This window comes from Apteryx mantelli, chromosome 3 (genome assembly GCF_036417845.1).
Source record: "Apteryx mantelli isolate bAptMan1 chromosome 3, bAptMan1.hap1, whole genome shotgun sequence".
In the NCBI taxonomy this organism is placed as follows: Eukaryota; Metazoa; Chordata; class Aves; order Apterygiformes; family Apterygidae; genus Apteryx; species Apteryx mantelli.
The window spans coordinates 99,025,029-99,048,406 of record NC_089980.1 but is presented as its reverse complement, the minus strand read 5'-3'; the positions used below and the strand labels follow the sequence as shown (position 1 = coordinate 99,048,406).

At 40.1% G+C, this 23,378-nt stretch overlaps 1 protein-coding gene across 1 annotated transcript in view; it reads left to right on the top strand.

Annotated features, from left to right (window-relative positions):
* The first annotated feature begins 18,275 nt into the window (after positions 1 to 18,275).
* Positions 18,276 to 23,378, top strand: part of ZNF292 (zinc finger protein 292) — a 57,881-nt gene continuing 52,778 nt past the window's right edge. The window contains exon 1 of the mRNA XM_067294021.1: positions 18,276 to 18,439. Coding sequence (XP_067150122.1) covers positions 18,278 to 18,439 — 162 coding nt within the window. The 5' untranslated portion in view covers positions 18,276 to 18,277. The remainder of the gene's footprint in view (positions 18,440 to 23,378) is intronic.

The following is a 23,378-nucleotide window of genomic DNA, read 5'->3' as shown; positions in this document are numbered from 1 at the left end:
GGCAGAAGCCTGAAGGGCTGTCAGGGTGCTCAGTCCTGCCTTTCTGTCAAGCGCTGTCTTCTCACCCCCCTTTCAGCTGTGCCTCACAGAGCTGCACACTGGGCCAGACCAGCAAAGGCACCTAGCTAGATCTCACAGCAGAAAAAAAGGCTACTTTTTAGCCAAATCCATTCCCTGATCTGGCTCACCAGATGATCACACTGGTGTTTACACCGGCCCAAGTCAGGCAGTGAGAACGAGCACCCACTGCGAGAATCACAGAACAACTGAGGTTGGAAGGGACCTCTGGAGATCATCTAGTCCAACTCCCCTGTTCAAGCAGCATCACCTAGAGCACGTTGCCCAGGACCCTGTCCAGATGGCTTTTGAATATCTCCAAGGATGGAGACTCCACAGCCTCTCAAGGCAACCTGTTTCAGTGTTCTGACAACAGAGAAAGCTGAACCACCACCTTTGGTGGCAGTCCAGAGTCATGCCCAGCTAACAGGCCCATGTGGCTGCTGGTTTAAATTCAACAGCTCCACACTCAGATTTTTTCCTCAAACTCTGCTTACAGTAAAACCCCTTGCTGTTCCCATCTCTCATCAACACATCTGCCTCTCTATATTCCACCAGGACTAACAACCTTATCATCTCTGCCTTCACTTAACCACCTTACCTGCTTCAAGGTGTCAGATATCTTTTTCTCCTCTATTTGTCCAACTCATCTCTATAACAAAGTTAAACTCAAAACAATTGTCCCTGGCCTATATTTGACCTGAAATTGGCTTCTGTTTCAAAACTGAAGATGGGTTTCTGTACCTGCAAGCTTGTCTGTTTTTTATCCAATGATATCAGTTTGTCTAATAAAAGATGCTCTCTCCCCCCTACAACCTTGCATTATTTAATAACAAAAGCATGTTAAAATATGAAAGCTGGTTGAAATATGAAAGCTACTGGTAAAAAAAAAAAAAAAAATTACTGAGAAACATTCCCCTGAAAGACAGAAGTTTAATATTTCTTGTCATTCAAAGCAAAAAAAAATAAAAACTGCTGAAATTTACAGAGTACATCTGACTTGACCCTGTCCTGTTCCTTTCATACTCTAACTCAGCTTGTAGTCTTTATGGGAAACCTAATCTGACTTGTGATGCTTTACAAAAACCAGAAAACTATCCTCATCATCAGAAAAATAAGTAGTGACTGTATTATGTATTCTTATTTGGTACTTATTTACTTACGTATTGTAGTGTATCATCAACTAGTAAAAAGGAAGAGTTACACAAAACAGTTCCTTTATTAGAACAATTTAAGTACAGTGATAGCATTACCCACACAGCATAAAGAAAAATAAAAATGCCCACAACCTGATACTCCTTTCATATCAGAATGTATTAGGAAGAAACCTTGGGAAGTCAGTGGAATTACACTGGTATAAAAGATAGTTTAAAAAAAGCCCCTATTTTTATTAAGAGGATTTCTTACTTTAGCTGCTCCAAATCTCTAACTAAAAATAACTGGTCAAATCTGTCTTAATGTGTGACTGAATAAGAAATGAGAGAATGTAGCTCACTATTTTAGGAATAAAACAACTTTAATTTATTAAATATCATTCTGGGTTTTTTTTGTTTGTTTGTTTTTGCTCTCTGATATTATGGTGTTATGGCCTATATAAGTATATAGATGAAAAGACAGGTAAGCATATATGTCAAATTGGACCAAACATGCTTTGTCAAGATCAGCATTTTGTTTTCTAGGTCTAATAGCAGAAAAAGTCATTCTGAGGTGGAAAAGGGCAAAAAACTGCTAAAATTGTCAAGTTTCTTTGATGCCACTATGTTCCTGAATTAGACTGAGACTCTATTAAGGAGCTCAAATTAAACTAACACTCTAAGGTTAGAAAAATCAGTGTGAGCTCAGCACCTAAATGTTATGGAGTTTCAGAACTTTTGGCTCTTCTAGGGGCTGGATCTCTACAAGTCCTTCTCTGGCTTTCTCTGGAAAGGAGGGTTCATTTCGCTTCCCTTCCTCTGCCAGATGCTCTCTCAGGGTATCTGTCCTACTTCCCTACTTAGCAGTATCTGCTTATCTAGAGGCTGTTTCCTGATGCTGCCTCTTCCCCACTAGATGAAAGCTTTTCTTCTCTGCTGCTCAGCAGAGTTGCAGGGCATCCCCCAGTACTGGCAGTAAAAGAATAGGAAAGGGCTCCTTTGCTTCAGAAAATAAACTCTTCTGTTCAGAAATAACAACTCCACAGCACTAATAAATAGAACCCAATCCCAAAACAAAAGTGTGGTCAAAGATAAGCAATACTAAGCAGAATCTACCCAGTTCTAATAAGGGCAATACAAAGTTGCTATGTCTTACTACCCAGCAGAAAGGACAGTACTGAGCACACTCACTTTTCTTATTTCTCATTGTCATATTCACCAGAACCATTCCTGCCTTCTTTCTTGGTTTTGGGGTTTCTTTTTTTGTTTTTTGGGTTTGGGGTTTTGTTTTTTCTTGGGGGGGGGGGGAAGACTAGCAAATGAGAACAAACACCCATTAAAATGCACTTTTGATAGGATTTTTGTTTAGGATGGATAAACAGGTTGAGTTCTGGAGCACTTTTTTAATAACAATTAAATCATATTTCAGAACTTGCTCTAAATGCAATCAAAAACCACCCTTCATAATTTGTGTAAATTCAGAAAACAAGACTTCCTTCTGAGAATGGAAGCTATGACAGATGCTTGCAGTACACCAGAAACTCTTCTTTCCTTCTCCCTTGCAATCTTCTAATATGTCCTTGGCTTCTTTGTCCAGATTCGTAGCCCTGTCCTACAAGCTGACACAGTAGCCACAGGTCTGAGCCTGCACCAGATTCTGCATCAGCGCAGAATCTAGGAGCACTGGTAGCATCTCTGGCACTTTGGGTATTGTGTTTCTGGGGTGATCTTCCAAGAGTCGACAGAAGCTCCCAAATACTGCAAGCTGCTCTGGACTGACACAGACAAATTATCAGAATTGCTGAAAACAAATAACAATGAAAGGTCCCAACAGAATGATCAAGAGCATCTCATGCTATACTGGAGAGAGAAGAGATTTGCTGGGGATTCAAGAACAACAAAAAAAAGGTAACTGAGTGTTAAACAAAAAATCTGGTTGTAAAAGGGTCTGAAAATATGCCAGTATTTCAATCTTTCACCGAGTCTCCCAACTCCTTTCAAGTTTGCTCACAACTATTCCAGTTGCTGTTTCTCTATTCTCAGAGATGGTAACATCAGCTCAGTAGATATACATTTAAACAAGACTCTCCAAGGAAATGGAAAATGCAGACATAAAGCATTCTAAAATAAACAGCTACTGTCTGCTGAAATATTTCATACAGTATTATACAGATAATGAAAGGTAAGTTTTTTGTTATTTTACCGATGCTTTCAAAAGATTGTCTAAAATTATCTCACAAAGCAACACTTCTTGGCCTCATCCTACTTCATGTAAAAATCAATAGGAGTTCTGCCATTATTTCAAATGAAACTGGATCAGGACTTTTAAGATTAGCTATTAGTGTTCTCAAGCTTCAGCCAAACATTGATTATTCTGAGATAATAAGGCTTTCAGTACTTCATGCACATAAATAATTGACTGTAAAGCCTCTTCTACTCTAAAACCATAGCATAAAGAGGGCTTCCTAATATGCATTTCTTTGTTTTTTAAAGGAATTAATATTACAGACTATGGCACTACCGAAATATGTGCAATAATCTTTATTTTACTAAAGTGAACTGAAAACTAAAAACCTAAAAATTCTGCTTCTGAAGAGAAAGAAGAAGATTATAAGGAATACCTACATCTTTTTCCTTTTTTACTGTAACTTGTCAAGGTCAAAATGTTTAATCATGGCACATTATTAGACAACTTATGGTTACTAACAGGATGATCACTTCTATTTAGCTCTGTTTTCATGTTTCTTTTTGGAACAGGGTTATTTGAAATCCAATTCCTTTAAGCAGAATTAGAATAGATAATATTACAACTGCCAGACTATTGGGGAACAACAAGCAAAATGTCATTAACATGTGTAGGTTTGACCTCAAGGGCTTTAAATATTGTATTTCAATATTCTTTTTCTCTACTTTTAATTAATAAAAGTAACTGCACTTCCTATAATGATTAATTCAGCTCACAAGGTCAGGAAGCTATTCCTTCTATGTATAACATTGTTCAGTTAAAGTAACTAGGTATGTTAGACATCTGAAATATTAAGTGCTTATTAACAGACAGAGGTAAAATACTCAACTAAATAGACTATTGATCTAACTGATTATGTCAGTGGCTATATTCCTGCACCATAAGGGTAGTCCACGAGAGATAGATAATATGGGTTCACTTTAAACATACTATAGTATTTAGCCTTTTTAATGCAAAACTGTATTTAGCGTATGAATGGATCATTGCATGTCAGGTTTAGATCTCATAAATAGCCATGTCAAAGGGAAATGTATACTTCCAGTCCAGTTAAAACAAAGAAGCCTGATCAATAATGCAGGATGTCTCATTTATACAACTAGCAATTTCAGCAGCTCTCATTATCCAATACAGAAATAATCATTCATACAATTAGCTATTTACTTTCTCCAGTCCCAAATCTGAATACTTGCAAATGCTGGCTCACCTCTTTTTTAGTAGAGATTTCTACTGTCAATTGCTTTCACATTTCATAGAACTGTATTTCTTTATTTTTACAGATGAAAGCAGAAAAAACACTTAAGTTCATCAAATTCTAATGCAATTGCTGCAAGCAAGAAGTACCCTACAGTGCACATAGTAAAAAAATGCGCACTGGAAAATAACTGAAAATACTAAAAAACAGGTACTGGATACAACTGGAAAATGGATTCTGAAGAAAACAGTTTATTTCTGTCACATTAGCAAAAGGCTTGTTACTAGGTTGCTGTTACCCTCTCTACTGTCACTGCATAGAGAAACCTGACTGTCAGGTCATTCAGCTGAGTACAGCTCACTCACCACACTTCTTATCTGTATTCCAGTAGCACTTAAGAAACCCACACTGAGACCTAACAGTCACGGTCCTGCCAGGCATTGCCCAAGATAGCAGCAGACTGTTCTTAATGATCCTGAATATCTGATCATGCTCCTATGCCCAAAAGCAATGAAAAGATCGTCCCCTACCCCCAAGAATTCATGGTCTGATACAGGGTTTGGAGAAGCGGGGTCATTTCCTCCAGCCTCTCCTCTTCCACCCAGGTGCAGGTGATAACTGGGTATTTTTCTGAGGACATCAGATCTCAAACTGATGTTCTGGGCTTCATTAACATTTCTGGATGAGGTGCTAGGCCTATGTTATGCAGAAAGTCAGATTCTATACTCACAATGGTCTCTTTTGATCAACAAATCTAAGTGATCTTCTTATATACCCACCTACCCCTCTTGAGGAATTGTACATAGCATATGCTTCATATTTGTGAAAAACATTCAGAGTAACAAATGAATGGAATTATGGAAGTTTACAACGTGGTATTTGATTATCACTGTTAGTGATTCAGAACATGGAAAATGGGCTAGCGCATTATAACTAATTTCAGACTGGAAAGTAAAGCCTACCAATGCTGCCCACCTCCCTAAAATTACTTTTTTGGAATAAATATGGCTTACATAATAACATCTCAACATAGATCTTAAGGTGCTTTGAAAGCTGGATATAGAAAGCTGATTTCCCATGTCATTGAAATTTAGCCACCAGCAAGAGTTAGTAGCCAGCCTCCTCCAGCAACACTACATGGCTGTTGTTACAGGGCCAGCAATGAATAGTAATAACATCCCAAAGTTAAATTAAATGTCTATGTAAGTAGACTGTAAAGTTCTAAGCTGTAAATTTGGGGGGAGCGAGAGGACAGCAAAGGAAGTCTGGAAAACCAATAAAAATTTAAAAGATGCTATTTTACATTATTTTATGGTCCAGCCTATTTCTTACACCAGGCTCAGAACATAAAATGAAAGAGCTAAGAAAAGATTAAATAAAAGCTCCGAGTTCAAATGGCCAAGATCGAGCATGTGTCCTCTTTCCAGCTACAAAAGAGACATGGGGAAACGCTTCAGTGCACTGCACCCAGCTTCAACACTCAGGAATTATTTTATTCATGCAAATTTCTGTGGGTGCTTCAGTAATAAATTTTGTTGTCAGGAAAGCCTAAAACAGTCTCTGGTTTGAAACAGGTGTTTTACTGGGCTAAGTCAGAGCCATAATGAGTTTACACCAATCTGCAGCCATTTAGGCTTTTCAGTTCTGTTAAATTTATCTTTCAGCCAAAAAGGACTGTTATCATATGTTTCATTGCATGCATGCACAGTGTATGCTATTTGCCAAGAAATATAGGTTCAGGTTCTATTCGACCCTTGCACAATGCACAGAAGGAGAAAAGATACCACGGTGGGATTCAGTTCCCCCACCTTTAGACATCTGCAGTATACATGGGGTACATCTAAGTTGGTTGTCCAGGCTACCTCTGCGTTCAGTGGAAAGAAACGGACATGTTCAGGGCAATTCATCAATTCATCTAATCTATTTTAGCACCCTCTTCAGAATGGACTGAATGATGCCCTGCAATTGCTTATTTCTCTCCACTGAGTACAGAGGGAGTCAGGAAAAATGACCTAGTTATATTTACTTTTTAGATGTCCACACTTGACCAGGTGAATCCAGCCCACAGCGTCTTTCATCTTATGACTAATATGCAAGGAATGGCTACAATCACGCTTTTACACTTAGACAAGCTGAGGTCCTTGCTCTTTCCCAAGTTTTTTGGGCTACAGCCCATCCCAGAAGACTAGGAAGAGGAAGAAGTTGAAGTTTGATCTTAATAGTATTAATTGCCTCCTATGTTCTTTCCCTTTGTCTGTGTTCATCTATCATCTCTTGTCTTATTTGGTATTTATCTGAAACAAGACTAACTGCTTACTCAAACTGTTTTTATCTATGATTAGGACTCCTAGACAATATAGTATTAAATACTAATACTCAGCTTTCTTGATGTTAAGAACACACCACATCCTTTTAAAGGATGTTGCTGCAAATGCAGTTTCTGTTATGATGGTAAGCATGCTTTCAAAAGTGTAATAGCCTTCCCGGACCTATTCCCAGGTAGGGATGACTTCACAGAGACCTAGAGCCTAATAGGCACAGAGGAGTTCACAAACTAATACAAAATGCATTTAGCAGTACTTGTTTGGATTTCACAGAAATATGGATTGAGCTTCTTCAGCTTTTAGAGCCTTTGGCACAGGCAGATACTCAGAAACTGGTGAAAAATGATTCTGATGAGTGCCACACAAGTTTCTTCAAGTAAATCCTCAGTTGCAACTCCAGGATGATGATTTCTTTTCCAGGAGCACACTACACATTATTCCAATAAAGTAGCCAGAACAGCTGGTTAGCAAGCTAATAGAAACATTTCAGCACCACCATTTGTTAACTGAATGCATTTTTTCCATGGGAATACCCTTTAGGGTTTTTTGGTATTTCTTAACATTTAAAATGCCAAATCTAAATGTTAGGTGGGAAATTCAGAGATAGCATTACTTTGGTATACTACCTATTGGCTAGTACCACATACTACCAAATACAGTATCAGTACATAACAAATGTTAATTTTTTGGTTTGCCTTATCAAGCTTAAACATACCTATGAATTTTTTGCTTTCAACAGAGCTTCACTGCAACATGGAAGCAGTAGAGTGCACTGGCCAGTTAAACAAGATTTGCCACTGATATGCTGCTGAACATGGCAATACAACTGACTCACTGAAGCAAACAAGGTTGCTAGTTTGCCATTGATTTATTGGTTTAAAGGGTCACAGGCGTGAAATCAGCTCTCTCAGACAGGGAAAAGAGGGGTTGAGTAAAGCTCAATGCCAGTGTCTTTGAGCTTTAACAGCTTCAGCTCTTCCACCCATGTTACCTTAATGTGCAGTGAAACAGAGGAAGCAACATGCTTGGGAGCTTTTTCAGCCCTGATGCTTGTAGTAATGTACTTTAAAAAGCATTGGTGGCTGGATTAAACAAACTACTAATTAGGACTCATAGTCATACAATCAGTATTCCTGAGAGCACAGCTCACAGAATCGTTCTGTGCAAACTAGCTGGACAGGGAAAGCAGTGAGTGACTGGTTCAGTTTCCTGGGATGTACCAATGGCCCTGCAAAACGTTCTCTGAGCCTGCCTTCAACTTACATTAGAGTTATTTATCCTGTTGTCTGTGAATCACTGGTGGGTCACAAGGTATCCAGAAGGTGGTCTATGAAATGATTGAAAAAAAGAGTTTAAATGCTATGCACATGCTTCCCCTCCCGCTCAAGCAAGCCCTAAATACAAAGTTGCAATCAGCAGCTTCTGCAAATGAGGAATGAGCAAGCACTAACCATGGAGAAAGTGATTCATCAGTCTAGCAAATCAGAGTCTAACAAAATAAAATTGAAGGCAGATGAAAGACCAGGGAAGAGAAATGAGAAGAAAGCAATCATGGATATGCACTGATACTTTCATTATTTACCCTTATATGGTGTGTATTCTTGAAGGTAGAGCTACACATTCAGCAAAGCTTACCTGCAGAAGTCTGAGATTTCTCTGACCAAATGTAGACAACTGCAATGCAATACAGACACCTGAGCTGGCTGTCTAGATTCCCTCAGAATCAACACAGAAGAAAAGCATTTTTAGACCTAGTTTTGACTAGACAGATGCTCAGATGTAGATATCTACAACTGCAGTGTAAATGCCTACATTCAGCCTGATGAAGCTCACAGAAAGCCCCAAAAGCTCAAGAACTCACTTTTTAGCAGCTTACCTAAATTCATTACATCTATTCTTTCTCTATTTCAACCACTTGCAACTTTTCTTGGTACAGTACTACTGCACACCAAGACTGTGAAAGCAGGTTACAAAAAGAGCACGTGAACTCAGAGCAATGAAGCAGAATCTAGAGACACTTTGCTAGCACTGCACTGAGCTCATGTATCTACCTGGCGTAGCACAGCCCCATGCAAACACATCAGCTTGGTCCCAAAAGAAGTACAGACACAACAGCATGCTGCCACATCTGAGTTACTAATTCAGCTGAGAAGCAAGGCTTATTAGCAGAGACATAGAGGTGTCCTGGAGCAACTGTATTGCTTTCGTATGTGGAACCAACACAGTCTCTATTAGCTTAGGTGTCTCTGCACATGCTTTGCTACTCAGTGTGGAGCTCACCTGACAAATCGGTCCAAGGCCTAACACACAGACCAAGTGCTTGAGGGTAGGTTGATATATATCCTGATTTAACATTTCTACACACAACCTGCTCACACCCAGCAGTGACCACACTCACTTCTGCCCTCCTTCCCCACCAGTGTGCTCTTGCCTGATATCCAGGCAAGTAGAGAGAGAAATAATTTCCTAAAACAAAACATTCAAATATAATTTAGGGCATGGGATTGCACTAGGTACCTGATTTAGCAGTCTGTGGTTGTTTGCAGAGGAGTCACTAATGTTAAGTTTCAATAACTTCAATAATGTAGTAAGTCCCAGTGATTTCAGAAGCATTTAAGCATGTACTTACATGTTGGTTGAGCAGGGGTGTACATAAGCACGCGTGCTTTGCCAATTACCACAGGTTTTTTTGACACTGAGCATACACTCCAGAATCAGGCTAGTGCTGTCAGGGTCATCAAGCATAAGCTTAGAACCCTACCCTGATCCTATGATACTAATACCATGATACTAAGTTAGAGGTGTTTAAGTTAGTGGGCTTTGACACAATTCACTATAAATGTCCAGAGAATTAGCTGAAGTAACCTTTGAATCATTAACAATCATTTTCAAGAAATAACAGTGAATGGGGAAGGTCCTCAAATCCTAGAAAAGTATTAATTCAATACTTACTTTTAAAATAGAGGCTAGAGGACGTGCAGTATTTTATACCTGTCAACCTAACCTTTATCCCTTGAAATAGAACAAATTATTAAATAAAGATTTTGTAAATACCTGGAAGATGATGATAATAATTTTAAAAAGTCAAAATGGGTTTGTCAAGAGAAGAATTATATCAATTGAAGCTAATCTCCCTCTCTGACAGGATAATTGCTCTAGCAAATAAGTGGGAAACAGCAGATATGATGTATCTTGACAATGATGAGCTTTTGACACTGTCCCACACAGCATTTTCATAAGTAAGCTAAGACAGTATGTTCCAGAGGTAATTAGCAAACTGGTAGGTGCTCAACATTTGAAAATTTCTTCTCATAGTCCAGTAACCAATGATTTGCTGTCAATCTGAGAAGGTTTCTCTAGAGGAGACACCCAGGAGTTTGTCCCAGGGCCAGTTTTATTGGCCACTTCATTGACAGCTTGGATGGTGAAACACAGAGTGTGCTTCTACAGTTTGATGATGATGTCAGGTTGGGGAAAGTTGCAAAGCACTTTCAAGGATGAAAATAACCTTAAAAATAAGCTTCAAGAATTCCAGAAGTAGACCAAAATTAACCAGACAAAATACAAAAGAGACAATTACGAAGTGGTATGCTTTGGAAAGAGAAATCTAATGAGGGAATAAAGTTAAATATAGATTAGGAAATGTCTGTGTAGGCAGAAAACCATGTGGGACATCACAAACTAAAGAGTCAACAACGTAGTATGTGACACAAAGTAATTATTCCACTTTACTTAGGTCTGGCAAAGCCCCAGCAAGATTACTGTGTTCCAGACTGGTCACTGTACTTTAAGAAAGATAATGACAATCCACTAGGGTGGAAGCACAACAGCAAGAAGAGTTTAGGAAACAGGATCTGTGAGAAAAGCTGAAGAAATTGGGCTTATACAGCTTAGAAACAAAGGAGTAAATTTAGAAATGAGGAGATCAAGGAGGAACATTATAGCAGCATTCCAAAATGTAGAAAGTTGCCATAAAAGATTTGGTGGCCATTGTTCTGCCATGACAATTAAAGGAAGAACAAAGATCAGCCAAAACTGCAGCAGAGATTCAAGTTGGATTTTATGGATGCATTCAGTTAGGATTGCAAAACACTGAAACAGGCCATTTCAGAGGCTGTGAAACATCCTCTACAGAAGCCTTTATCCTGCTTCTTTTGAAACAGGGCACAGATCAGCCAAGCAACTTTGTTAATAAACAATATTAAAGGTCTATGTAAAAATACAGTCATTTGTGAGTTTGAAAGGTCTATTTGGCCTCTATAAGTGATAAGTTACTCAGCTTGTAATAACTTTACATTTTAACGATTCTATGTTTCTGTAAGCATGGACTTGCATGGCAACAGGATCAGACCTACATTTTTCCTTACACAACTGTGCCTAAGTAATGGAAAGCATGTCTCAGATCTTTTAATGTAACATAATTTAATGCAGTTTTTGTATTTGAATAGTATGCATAAATCACTGCAAAAGAATTGCTATCTCAGGGCAAGAAGAGAGCTACTAAATTGTGTGTCCTAGACAAAGGAAATATTTTTCAAGTGGTTTGCCTCAGGGGGGATTTAAAGGAGGAAGTTAATGCATTCCAGCAAGAATCTCCATCACTATAATACCAGTGGATTAATTGTAAGTAAAGCTAAAGCTGTGAGTGAGGAAAATTTGCAGCATTAGGAATGTTGATGCAAAGTGCTGGATGGCTATTGAAGATAAATATATAATTTGTAATGAATTTTATTAAAAAATGATTATATTCTCACAGCATTGTTATTCCCATGACTAACCCTCAGCCATGTTATAGGAATCACTTTTTCATTTTATTCCAATAAATCACTTTTGAATCAAGAATTTTATTACATTTCCATCTTTTCATTTTCGCTGCAGTGGTTTCTTTCTCAATGCAATGATTTTATCATCTGATTGCAATCAATATTGCTATAACAGGCAGTACATGTAGTTCATCATCAGTCAGAGAATGGTAAGGGATTAGAGAGCTTTTACACTTCCCATGTTTAAAATCCATCCCTCTACCTCCCTCCTCCTGCCCTTTGCAGGCTGTACTTTTTTTCCTTCTATTGACACTTGAATCTATATTACACCAAAGGCTTTCACTTTTCAGTATTAATTTGCTGAAAAATTCAAAGACTTGTTCCCTTTTAAAATAAATACGTTGCTATGCTTTAATGCAGTGAAGAGCTATGTGTCACTACTAGGTAATAAAATGATTATAAAAGAGCTAAATTGCAGAGGACAAGAAATGCAGAAGGCAGATCATAAGGAGGGGAGTGGAGAGAAAACAAAACAAAACAACAACAACAACGAAGGACCTCACACCTACCAGCAAGTGCTTCCTTCACATTTAATAGAATTTTGACAGACATTTTAAACGCCACCCCCACAAAAAATTTGTCAAGAACTGCCCTACCCTGATGCCCATATGAGCTTTCTTTCCTTCTTACACATAAAATAAAAAAAAAAAAGCATTTCTGCAGAGGCCTCCTGATTTAAACAAGTATCTTGCCAAACAGGGAAGGAATGAAGAAAAGAGTGCAGTGATGGAAAAACATACCAGTCTGCAAGAAACCCTTTCTTACTCACTTTCAATAACTTTTTTAAAGCACAACTAGACCTCCATTAGATTCTCTCACTAGAACAGCAAGAATATAAATATTGAGCCTGCAGATAGTGCACATTAGGAAGTGAACATAGGAAAACGATAAACAGAAAAGATGATGAAAAGGTAGGAAGGCATCATAAATTACAAGTAATAGTATTGTGGTTTGTATTTAATTATATAAAATTAGAATGTAACCACTGCCTTTGTTCTAAAATAGCTCTGAAACTCTTTTGCGAGATTCCCTTTCGAGAAAACAATTGTCTTGAAGGTTCAATCCACGATCTGGGCTGTATTTTTTAAAGGTGCTGTCCTTCCTCATCAATTTGCTCCCTCTGGAATAGAAAGGTTCTCTACATAATTTGAAGGAGCATGTTGAGAAAAGTGTCTCCTTTCCTCCTCCCTGCTGAGAGAGATTGCTCACCTAGAAGACAACCTGCAGACCACACTCTTCTTTTCCGGCGAGAGACATTTAAACTACTTCAATTACTGAGGGATATATAGACCTACAGAAATGATTTTGACTACAGGTGAGAATATCCTCAGCCTTGACTGGGGCCAGTGGCATCGATAAGAAAGATGGGAATACAAGAGACTAATTTTCTTCCCTCTTTTGCAGCTCATTTTTCATTTGCAATCAATTTTCATCATCAGATCCTCTACTGCTGCCTTGCACAAGTCTACCATTTTGCAATTTTTAAGAAGTTTCTTTTGCAACATTGTAGAGGCTCATATAAGTGCCCTAGAAATAATACTATTTATTCTTTAACATAATACAGTTATGTCTGTTTCAATCTAAATGTATTCAACAATCAGTTAACACCAATTTTTCTTCAGCCAGCTTCTTCAGCTTTTATAGCTTGAATAACTTTGTCTCCCATGCTTACTCCTCTTAGTGTTTACAGACTGAAAGCATACCCCTTGCCACCTTGTTTCACTAAGCTAAATGAACCATTTTTATTCTCCTCTCATAAACCAGATTCTCCAGTCTACTGATCATCCTTAGAGCCCTTCTCTGCACCTCCTGCACTGTGATTTAATCTTTTCTGAACAATAGTGACCAGAATTGCACACATTGTTTCAGATGAGCTCAGACCAATGTTTTATCCACAGTATCTACTGGAAATATCTGACCTGTCATGTCCTATGATTTCAATAACTTTTTTTTTTTTGCAGCTGGATCATATAATTTAGTCATCTTCAACTAACACAATAAGGACTTTCTACCCCATTGTCACTTTCAACTGATGAGCGTTCCCTTCTAGCAGAAAGTACTATCAGTCTCCTTGCACTTTACGTTATTAAAAATTAATCCCATTGTATTATTTAGGTTCTCAAGGTCATCCAGTCTTGATCCATCTCTTATTGAAAATGTCTCACTATTTTGTGTCATCAGCAAATTTCATTATTACAACTCAGGTTTTTGTACCTACATCATTAATGGAAATTCCTGGCTGAATAAAGATCTTCTGATGTTTCTGATGGGTATACAATAAGTTTTTTGCTCCACCTCATATGTGGCAACTTTCATGTTCATATCTTCTTTCTCATTAAACACTGCTTTAATTTCCTTTGTAAGGAAACTCAGCTGGACTTCTGACAATTCTCACTTTATTCCTACACTTCTTAATATTTAAGCAATCATTTTCTTCAATTCCTTTCAAGCTTTTGTTTGTTCCCAACACCCCTTTTGAAGTGCTCTTTATCCAGCTGGGACTGACTGTCTCTCTTGTTTGAGATACAAATTCCAGATATATTTTTGTAGATAGCTTTAAATAAATGCCAAGCCTTTTCCACATACAAGTCCTCGACCACCTAAATGCAGCTGTCATCACTAACTAGAGTTCCCTTGATTTCTCAGTTTGACCTTTGAAATTAAAAACTTATCATCTTTATTAGAAAAATACTGCTTGGAGCAAATTATCTTACAAAAACATGTTTCTCTCCAGATTTGAACACCAAAGTCTCTAGCAGGTCCTCACGCTCTCTAACAGAAGTTCTTTGCCATCTTCCCCAACATTGATTAAACAAGTTTTTCTTTACCCTTCCTATCACTTTCTCTCTTTGCTATTTATCACACTGCAAATCCTAATGCTCCATCAATCCTTTTTTCCTCCCAAACATCACAACTGCTTTAATATTTGTGTTCCTGTCCTACTTTCTGTTCCATCACATTTCCTATTATCTCTGAAGGATCTAGTTTAAGAACTAGTTTTAGTCACTCTAATTTTGTTGCTTGGGCTCCAATGATATACAAACAAAATCACAGTTGTTTCCTATTAACACAGCATTCAGCCTGGAAGAGGTAGAGTCCTCCTTTTAATTATCAGCTACATATAGTCTCTGAGAGCAACAGTCTCATTAATATTCCAGACTTTTCTCCGTGCTTTCCCTGCCCTGACCTCTGGTGTTCCTGTTCCTATTTACCTGATCTTTCTCTTCCAGTATCTTAAAACCAACAGTGAGATATTGCATAAGCATTTCCCAAACTTGTTTCTTATTTTAAAACTATTCCAGACATTGATAGCTAAATATCCCATGTACTTATGTGGGAGCTTAGATCAGGAAGAGTCCTTTTCGTCTTATCTATCACTAGCCAGGCCTAGCATTCCAAAATGTACAAACAAAGTATCTGAAGAGCCATACAATATTCTGCCACTTAATGACACAGGTTGATCTGAGACATGAGAATTGAAGTGTGGAACTAAGAACACACCACAGTACAGAAACACTAGGTCAGTCAAGGAAGCGGCAAGAATAAGAGAGCGGGAGTATATCTGAACCCCAAAGGAATTTTTGATGATGAGGAATCTTTACAGCCACAAGCCCTTATCTTAAACTTTTATTCCTGACACACCCCAGTAATAAGCCAGTCAATTCCTCTTAACAAGAAATTCCATCTTTTTACTGGTGTGAACTTCACGTTGTTCCCCTTTCAGTCTCCATCTTTTTTTTTCCTCCTCTTGAACTCTCTCACCTTTTTTTTTTTCTTGTGGGATTCTTTGTCTTTCCCCCTGCCCCCACTTCTTCCTGATCTTCTATTTCCGTTTGTTTCTCCTCTGTATTTTCCAGCATAGCAAATGTCTTTCTTGACTATATTTTCCCTGCAATAGCCAGTCTCCCCTGTCTTATATTCGCATTCTTTCACTGCCTAGTAGTCTGCCCCACAAGTCCCTGGAAGTAACAAATATCTGAAAAGCTTGTCTTCCCTATGCAATCTCTTTCTCTCCTGTCACCTCTGTCTCTGAGAGCTCTATCTACCACTTTGCAGTTTCTGTCAGGATTCAAGATGAGATGAATCCCACGGCTTTTGTATCTGGTCACGCCCAGCACTTTTTTCTGTTCGTTAGGTCACTGCTACACTTGCCTCAGTAGCTGTCATCATATTCTCATTGTTGCCAAGGAAAAAAAAAAGGGGGGGGGACCCTTAAGATACTGCTGTTTGCCGTCTTTCCTTCCAGCTACTAACTCCGTTTTTTGCATGTCTCTTACGTTTAAGCTTAGTAATTAACTGCCTGTTAACTGTGATTAAAAACGGGAATCCTCCCTTGCATAATGCCCTGCAGGCCTTAGTGCAAGGCCTCTTCAGGATAGGACAGCTGAAGGACAGGCTCCTTTCCGTTTGATCCTGATGAGAACAAAACAAACAACCCTTACTCTAACATCTCTGAGCACCAATCTTTTGTATAAGCAAAAAACTCATGTTCCCTGTTTCTCCTTCCTTCCTGGCCTGGGCTCAATTCAGAAAACCCTCTGGGCAAGGAGGAAACAAGACAGCAAGCTAAAACAATGACAGACCATGAATATGAATTTGGCTATTGTGGTTTACCCTTAAGTGAAAATAATTATAAATAACACAATACAGGACTGAAAGAGTTATCCAGAGGAGATGCTATTTTAGCTCATACAGATAAACTAAGTGATTTAGAAAGACCGAACAGGTCTTTGTTTATACAGTTGTTTCTAGTATTTGCATCGTTCATTAGTACTGGTGTAGCAGGCAGCAAGGAGGCACATTTGGTAGCGAGGAATACATGCAACCTGTTAGGTATTTCTGGTACTCTATTAAGCCTAAGAGGAGAAAGCTGAAAAAAAGTTCTCTGCTTCTACTTGTGACAGAAGAGGCTTCACATGTACTAAAAATTAAAAATTTAAAAGGTTTTAGGCTTACAACAGCAAATAAGGTATTTACTTGATTACTTCCATGGGAAGCTAAAGGCATACCTCTTCAGGCTTAGTGTTATGACCAGGCCCCCAGCTGTGTCTCCATATTTTTGCATATTCAGTGCTGTCACTATGAATATCTACACTTGCAGAAACAGCTCTGCCACCACAGAGAAACCTTTTTTCTTTCACATTCCAATTAGTGTCTATTCCATCACACACCTAAGCTTTCAACAGTACACAAGAAACAGGTAGTGCCACTTTTCCTTCACCACAAGAAAAGACAGCATAATCATCAAATCAGTTCAATGGTCATACTTGTTAGTGGGTGTAGAGTATCATATTAAACCTGGGCCTGAGCAAGACTGAATGAAACACTTTGAGGAGTATGCAGCTATAGTCTTTTCCAGACAAAGATATATATTATACCTGATTTAAATTAGGAATGTTCAGGAACTGTGCACTAGTCTTTCAGATGATGGGAAATGCCCAGATTAATTCAGTGCACCTCCTCTCCATGCTGGCTGGCTAAGAGAAATCATCCAGTCCTGACAGACTGTGATCTCACTACAGTAACATGTTTCTCTCCTACTTCCTTGCTGAAGGGGTGCAATGCAACAAAAGGCACATGAAGTCATCAACCTGTGGGAAAAATCACAGAGGACTGCAAAACATGTCTTATGTACCTAAGACAATTCAATGCCCACCACACCCATCATTTCCTCCTCTTCAGATTCAATGCCTCAGGCCAATCTTCAATCTTTCTGATACTCATGAGAGATGGAAGATGCCCCTTAGCCTCTCAGGTGACACAGGGAAGGTCAATTCTGGTCCATGGAGCTCTCCACCACGCTGAGGACACTCACCAGCGCACAAGAGAGGGCCCTGCCCAGGCCTAGGGCCAGGCAGCAGCAAAGCCCTCTAGAGCATCTAAATCTCAACCGCTTCACCCAAAGAGCAAAGCCGTATTTCTCACTTCCACTTATAGCCACAGACACCAAAGGCCCGGCGGCACCGGCCCCCACAGGCCTAGCCACACTCAGCGCCACCAAAACACAAGGCGGCCTCAGGGCAAAACCAGGCACAAACTACCCAGCCCGGGCACCCGGGGAAAGCAGCAGCTCAGCTCTCCGCAACGACGGCCGGCGAGGGGGAAGCAGCTCGTGTAGAGCCCGGCCAGGGCCCAAGGGAAGGAGAGCACGCCGCCTCCACCATCTGCCGCCAAAACCCCTCGGCTCGGCAAGACGCCGGAGAGGGCGGTCACGTGGCAGCGCGGCCTCCGGGCGCGTGGCGTCGCGTCACGTGACGTGACAGAGAGGCACCCCCCCCCCTTCCCCTTCCCCTTCCCCCTCCCGCTCCCGCCCCTCCCCAGCCGAGTCCTCCGGCGCCGCGGCCGGGGCAGGCGCGCGCGCGCGCGCGCGCTCCCTGTTTTCTCCCGCACGTGACCCCTCCCCGGAACGTGGCATTGTGTAATCACGTGACCTGGAACGGAGCGGGGGGGGGCCGGGAGGCGGGGGGGGGGGGGCTGCGTACGCGACGGAGCGGGGTGCGAAGATGGCGGACGAGGAGGCCGAGCAGGAGAGCGGTAGCCTAGGTGGCGAGCTCCTGGAGCTGCGGCGCCTGCGGGAGCGGCTGCTGGAGCTAGAGACGGGGCTGCGGGAGAGCGCCGAGCCCGCTGTGCAAGCGGCTACCGAGTACTGCAAGCAGCTCTGCCAGGTCAGGCCGGTCTTCCCTTCCCTTCCCTTCCCCCCCCCCCCCGCCCGTCCTCTCCCCTCCCCCGCGGGTTGTGTGTGTGTCTGTGTTAGTGTGTGTGAGGGAGTGTGAGAGGCAGCGCGGGGGGCGGGCGGGAGCAGCGCCGCCCCCGCCGATGTGTAGTGGGGGAGCGACGGTTGGCGGCGGAACGGGAGCCAACGGCCCGCTGCGGCGGCGGCGGCGGGGGGGGGGGGCGCTCGGACTTAGTGCTCCGGGCCGGGCCCGGCTCTCGGTGCCGCGGGCGGACTGACGCCGCCGCTCATTGTGGGCTGCGATCAGGCGGCCCGCCCCCCTGCGCCGGGCGCTGCTCCGGCCGGCCTGTAATCCCCTTCCCCCGCCTCCCCGGCGGCCGCCCCGGTTCTCGCGGTCTCTAGGCCCCTTTGTTGTGCTCTGCGGCTCGGCTTATCGAAGGGCCCTTTGTTCCTGGCGGCGACGGACTGAGGTCCCCCCCCTGCCGTCCTCTCCTCTCCCCGGCACCCCGCCTCCCCCGGCGGCGAAGCGCGGGGCGAGCGCAGGGAGATGCGGCTCCGCTCGCCGCCGTGGGGCCGGGGGAGGAGCTGAAAGTCCGTCCCGGGTCCCCTCTGCGCGCTGGCTCCCGGCTCCGCTCGAGTTTGCCGTGCGGAGCCTGGCCTGGGGAGCCGAGAGGCGCCCCCTCCTCTCTTCGCCTTTCCCTTCCCTATCTCGTACCCTGGGGCGATACCGGAGTTTTTACCATCCTGGGAAAGAGAAGGTGGCGGAGCGAAGAGTGCAGTTTAGACTCCAGTGGTGGTAGAGGGAGAGACTTTTAGGTCTGTGGTGCTGCTCGCAGTTTTCTCTCCCTGTCAAGAGAGCAGAATCGCACCTCTGCGAGGGGACCCGCGAGCTGGAACTGTTTGAAGCACCATTGCGTGTGATTATTCTCGCTGTGACTCTGCCATCAGGAAGACGCCTACTTCCCGGGGGTCTGGGCTAGTCCTGAAGCAGGGATGTATGCAGGTGTTCGGGTTTTTTTTCTTTTTTTTCTTCCTGAACTGCTGACCCTGCTGAGTATCTCTTTCTAAATACACTTTTCTGTAATAGCTCTACAGTTAAAATAAACGCTATGTTTTAGTCACTCGTGTTGCTATACAGGCCTATATATTGCTCTGATTTTTCTTATGTGGCCTTTCTTGACTAACACTGGGTATGACACAATGTATAAAACAGTTCCCAAATATTTTATGCTCAGGCCACAGAAATTTGCAGAAATCACTTCCATAGCTTTAATATGAATTTAATAATAAGTAGATCTGGTAAAAGTAGTAACGTTTGTTTATACATTGTTGCCGATTATTTGTGGAACAGACACATTTTTAAAAGGTGAAATGGTTAGAAATGAATCAAATGGGTTGGTTTTAGTTGTGTTTTATTTGTGATTTTGTAACTGTTTTCTTAAAGAGTTGATTCTTAGCAATAGCCATTGTAGCATGCTAATTTGCATATGTCTGTCATTTGTGGATAAAACTGGGTTGCACGTCTTACTAACCAGGAAGATTCACTACTAAATGCTTTAAACATATTCCTTTTTCATATTTTATTTCATTTAAACAGGAATTTGTATTTTGGGTTCTTTTTCTTTGATCAAAATTTGTGATACTGTATTTGGATGGAATGACCCCATAGATTCACAGAAACAAGATTGGTTCATGTAGGTTCAGATCACTGTGCTCTTAGTCAACTTAGTCTTTGTGCCTCCTTTCTTAAATTCATACCCTGGCAGATGGCAGTCTGGCTTTTTTTGGCTCCAACCCGACTTTTGACTTTTGAATGAACGGTTCATTGAGCAGAAGTAGTTGGGTAAGTGGGAATGAAAACAACATCCTCAACATGTACAGAGTAAATCACTGCTGTCAAAAGCAGGTTTATCACTTAAATTATGGTTCTGTGTACTCAGTGAGTGACTTTAGCAGTTATTTTATTGATTTAAAGTTTAGCAAAACTAATATTCTGATTATTTTAATGTTTCTTATCAAAATCCATGTTAAGGCCTAAACTTACTAATTCCTTGTTAAACATACAGCTTTTAAAAACAAGACTGATGGGGGGGGGGAAGTTGTTTACAAATGGACTTAGATATGAATTCATAGTCTTTCAAAATGGGCTTCTGTCGTTTCTGTACCAAGATTCATAGAAAGACTGTATCTGTTTTTACAGTCTGGAGACTATTAGATGCATAATAGCAGAATTTGAGACATGCCACTCAATATTAAAAGGCCTTGCTTTTCAAATTTTAAGCTGAGGTCTAAACAGATGCTTAATGCAATAAATAGTAATGTTGTTGGGTGGGGTATTTTTTTTGTACCAGTTCAACAGAGATCTTCTAATCTGTTCATCTGTACTGGTGGTGCCAAAATAGTTGTACAACTTCATCTACAATTTTAATCCTTTACTGGGGCTAAAAAAATAACATTCATGAGTAGGATTAGCTACTTAACTTTCACTGCATTACAGAGGCAAAAGAAAATTCATATAGCAATAAAAGTGATTTCAGAAATCTGTATTTTAAATAACATTTTAAAGGCATCTGCCATGATTTCTAGAGTAAAGTCTTTGAATATGTATGCGTTAAAGAACAATTTGACTGGTCACATATTCAAAACTGACAGTCTTATTTACATTCTAAATCTGGAAGTGCAGTACTGAAGAAATATTTTGGTGTTTATCTCAGTATGATTACACCTGCATTTTTTGTGCATAGCTTCTAAGCACGCAATAACTACACAAAACTTGGAAACTCTTGTTTTCTTATTTTATTTTGCCAGGTAGTAATTCCAGAGCCCAGCAACTGCATAGTTTGTAGCCATAAATTGATTAATTTATTTTAAGTGAAGTGGGTAGCATAATGTTTGAAGAAATAAGTGTGCTTTCATACTGAAAGAAACTATAGTGCCTTAGAGCACTGAAAGATTCTTAGGTTCAAAGGTGAATATGGGATTTAAGTATTCCACTCTCATTAAATCAAGTGGGAATTGTACAGACAAATCCCTTAGCTGGTTTTGAAAAATCTCAGTTTGAACTATTTCAGATTATAATCCAACAGTGTAGAATAATTGTTGCAAACACAGAAAAACATGAACCCTTGTACCTCAACAGAAAATAATGTTGTTATTGCAAGAATAATGAAGTTTACTTTGCTTTATTTTATGTGCAGCATTACATTAGCTATAAATATTTTTATATTTTGTCTTCATTGTTGTTGCGCTCTGAAATGTTACAATTATTCTTAAATTTTAAGTGGATTATAGACTGAACCTTAATCTTGTACAGTATCTACATAAATGTACTTGTCCTCCGCTGTCAGTGTGCAACAGAAAGCATTTTTTTAATTGTTGTCCAGTAAAATTCACATCAGTATGGATATATGTAAAATGACTTTTTAATTGTAATTTATACCTTTCTATAGCTATTTGGTAATTAGAAAATCCATGACAAAGTTATTTTGTCATGAGCAATATGTGTGCAGACATGGGCAGACAAAATGAGCATCTTCAACTTAATGAAGATAAATTGAAAACGAATTTTGCAAGAATTCAGAATGATCCAAAGAGAAATAGTTGTTCTTGTTGCTGTGTGGTGGCTGGTTAGATTTTTTTCAAAGTTTGGTCTTAAAGGTAATCTGTAGGTTATGTTCAGTTAAAAAAGACCAAACTAATATTTTTTCTGAGATCTGGATGAATGCAGGTGGGTTTATCAGAGCTCTTTAATATAGGATGTATTCCCTTACCATTGTAACCCTTATTTTCTCAAATACCAGATTGAATGCTGGTAACATAATTTCTTTTGGAGCTAGTTACTTGTGTAATCTTTATGGTAGTATACTTATTCTTGAATATTCTTCAGTGGTTTATACATTTTATCTTTGATCTTATTAGTCTTTGCTCCATTGTTATTTTTGACTTTTCATCTCTTGTAAATTTGTATCTTAGTCTTGTCTTCTGCTGTACTTGATGTGTGATGCAAACTCTCAAACCGTAAGGCTGTCTCTTCTGTTATACTGCCTTACTAGTTGCCAACAGAAAAATAGTGAGTTATATCACATCTGAAAATACTTGTCACGTCGTCCTTCCTTAGTCACTTTGCTAGTACTTCTTGTCTGATCTGTTGGTTGTCTTGTCACTGTCTGCCTGTTCTGGGAAAACTGTGTGTTGAAACATGTTAAGTGTGTTTAGCCATTAATATGAAACATTTATATCCTTTAAGTGTAGACAGTTTAATCAGTGTTACCAATTAACCTAGGATTTTCCTAACACCAGTATCATAAGTGTAATGCTGATGGAAAAACATGTAAAGCGTGCAGTTTTAGGTCTTTAGCTACTTATCAAAACTTTTTTTAAGCATATTTTTCACTCACATAATTGCTCCCTATGAGTGTATGGAGTTCATTCCTGCTTTTTTTTTAAGTGATTTTTTTGTTTTGTTGTGTATTGAGGTACTAGAGTTGTATTAATTAGGGACCATATGCATATTGGTCCTGCCGTAACACATTAAAGTCCTACCCTAATCTTCCCCCCACACACCCCCCTCACCCCCCAAAGTTCTGACATGCTAGAGTAGATCTCAAAATGTTGGGGAATATATGTCATCCTAACTTGAAAGGCAAATGACCTTGAGTTTAAGATGACCCTCCTAAAACAAAAAAGCTTTTTTATTACATAACTGTAATGAATATACAAAAAAGATATGAACTTTTCACTAATGATTTGCCTCTATTAAAGATTAGTCTTATCTTCTCTTGTACCTTGTTACTGTTTCCTTTCAGTCTTCACACCTCAGTCTCTGCAACTTTCTAATGCTGTCACTCTGCTCACTGTCGTCTTCCTCACTTTTGGAGTCTTCTGTTTTCTCAACTTCCTCTTCAGACTCAAGATGACAGAAATCATCTTCA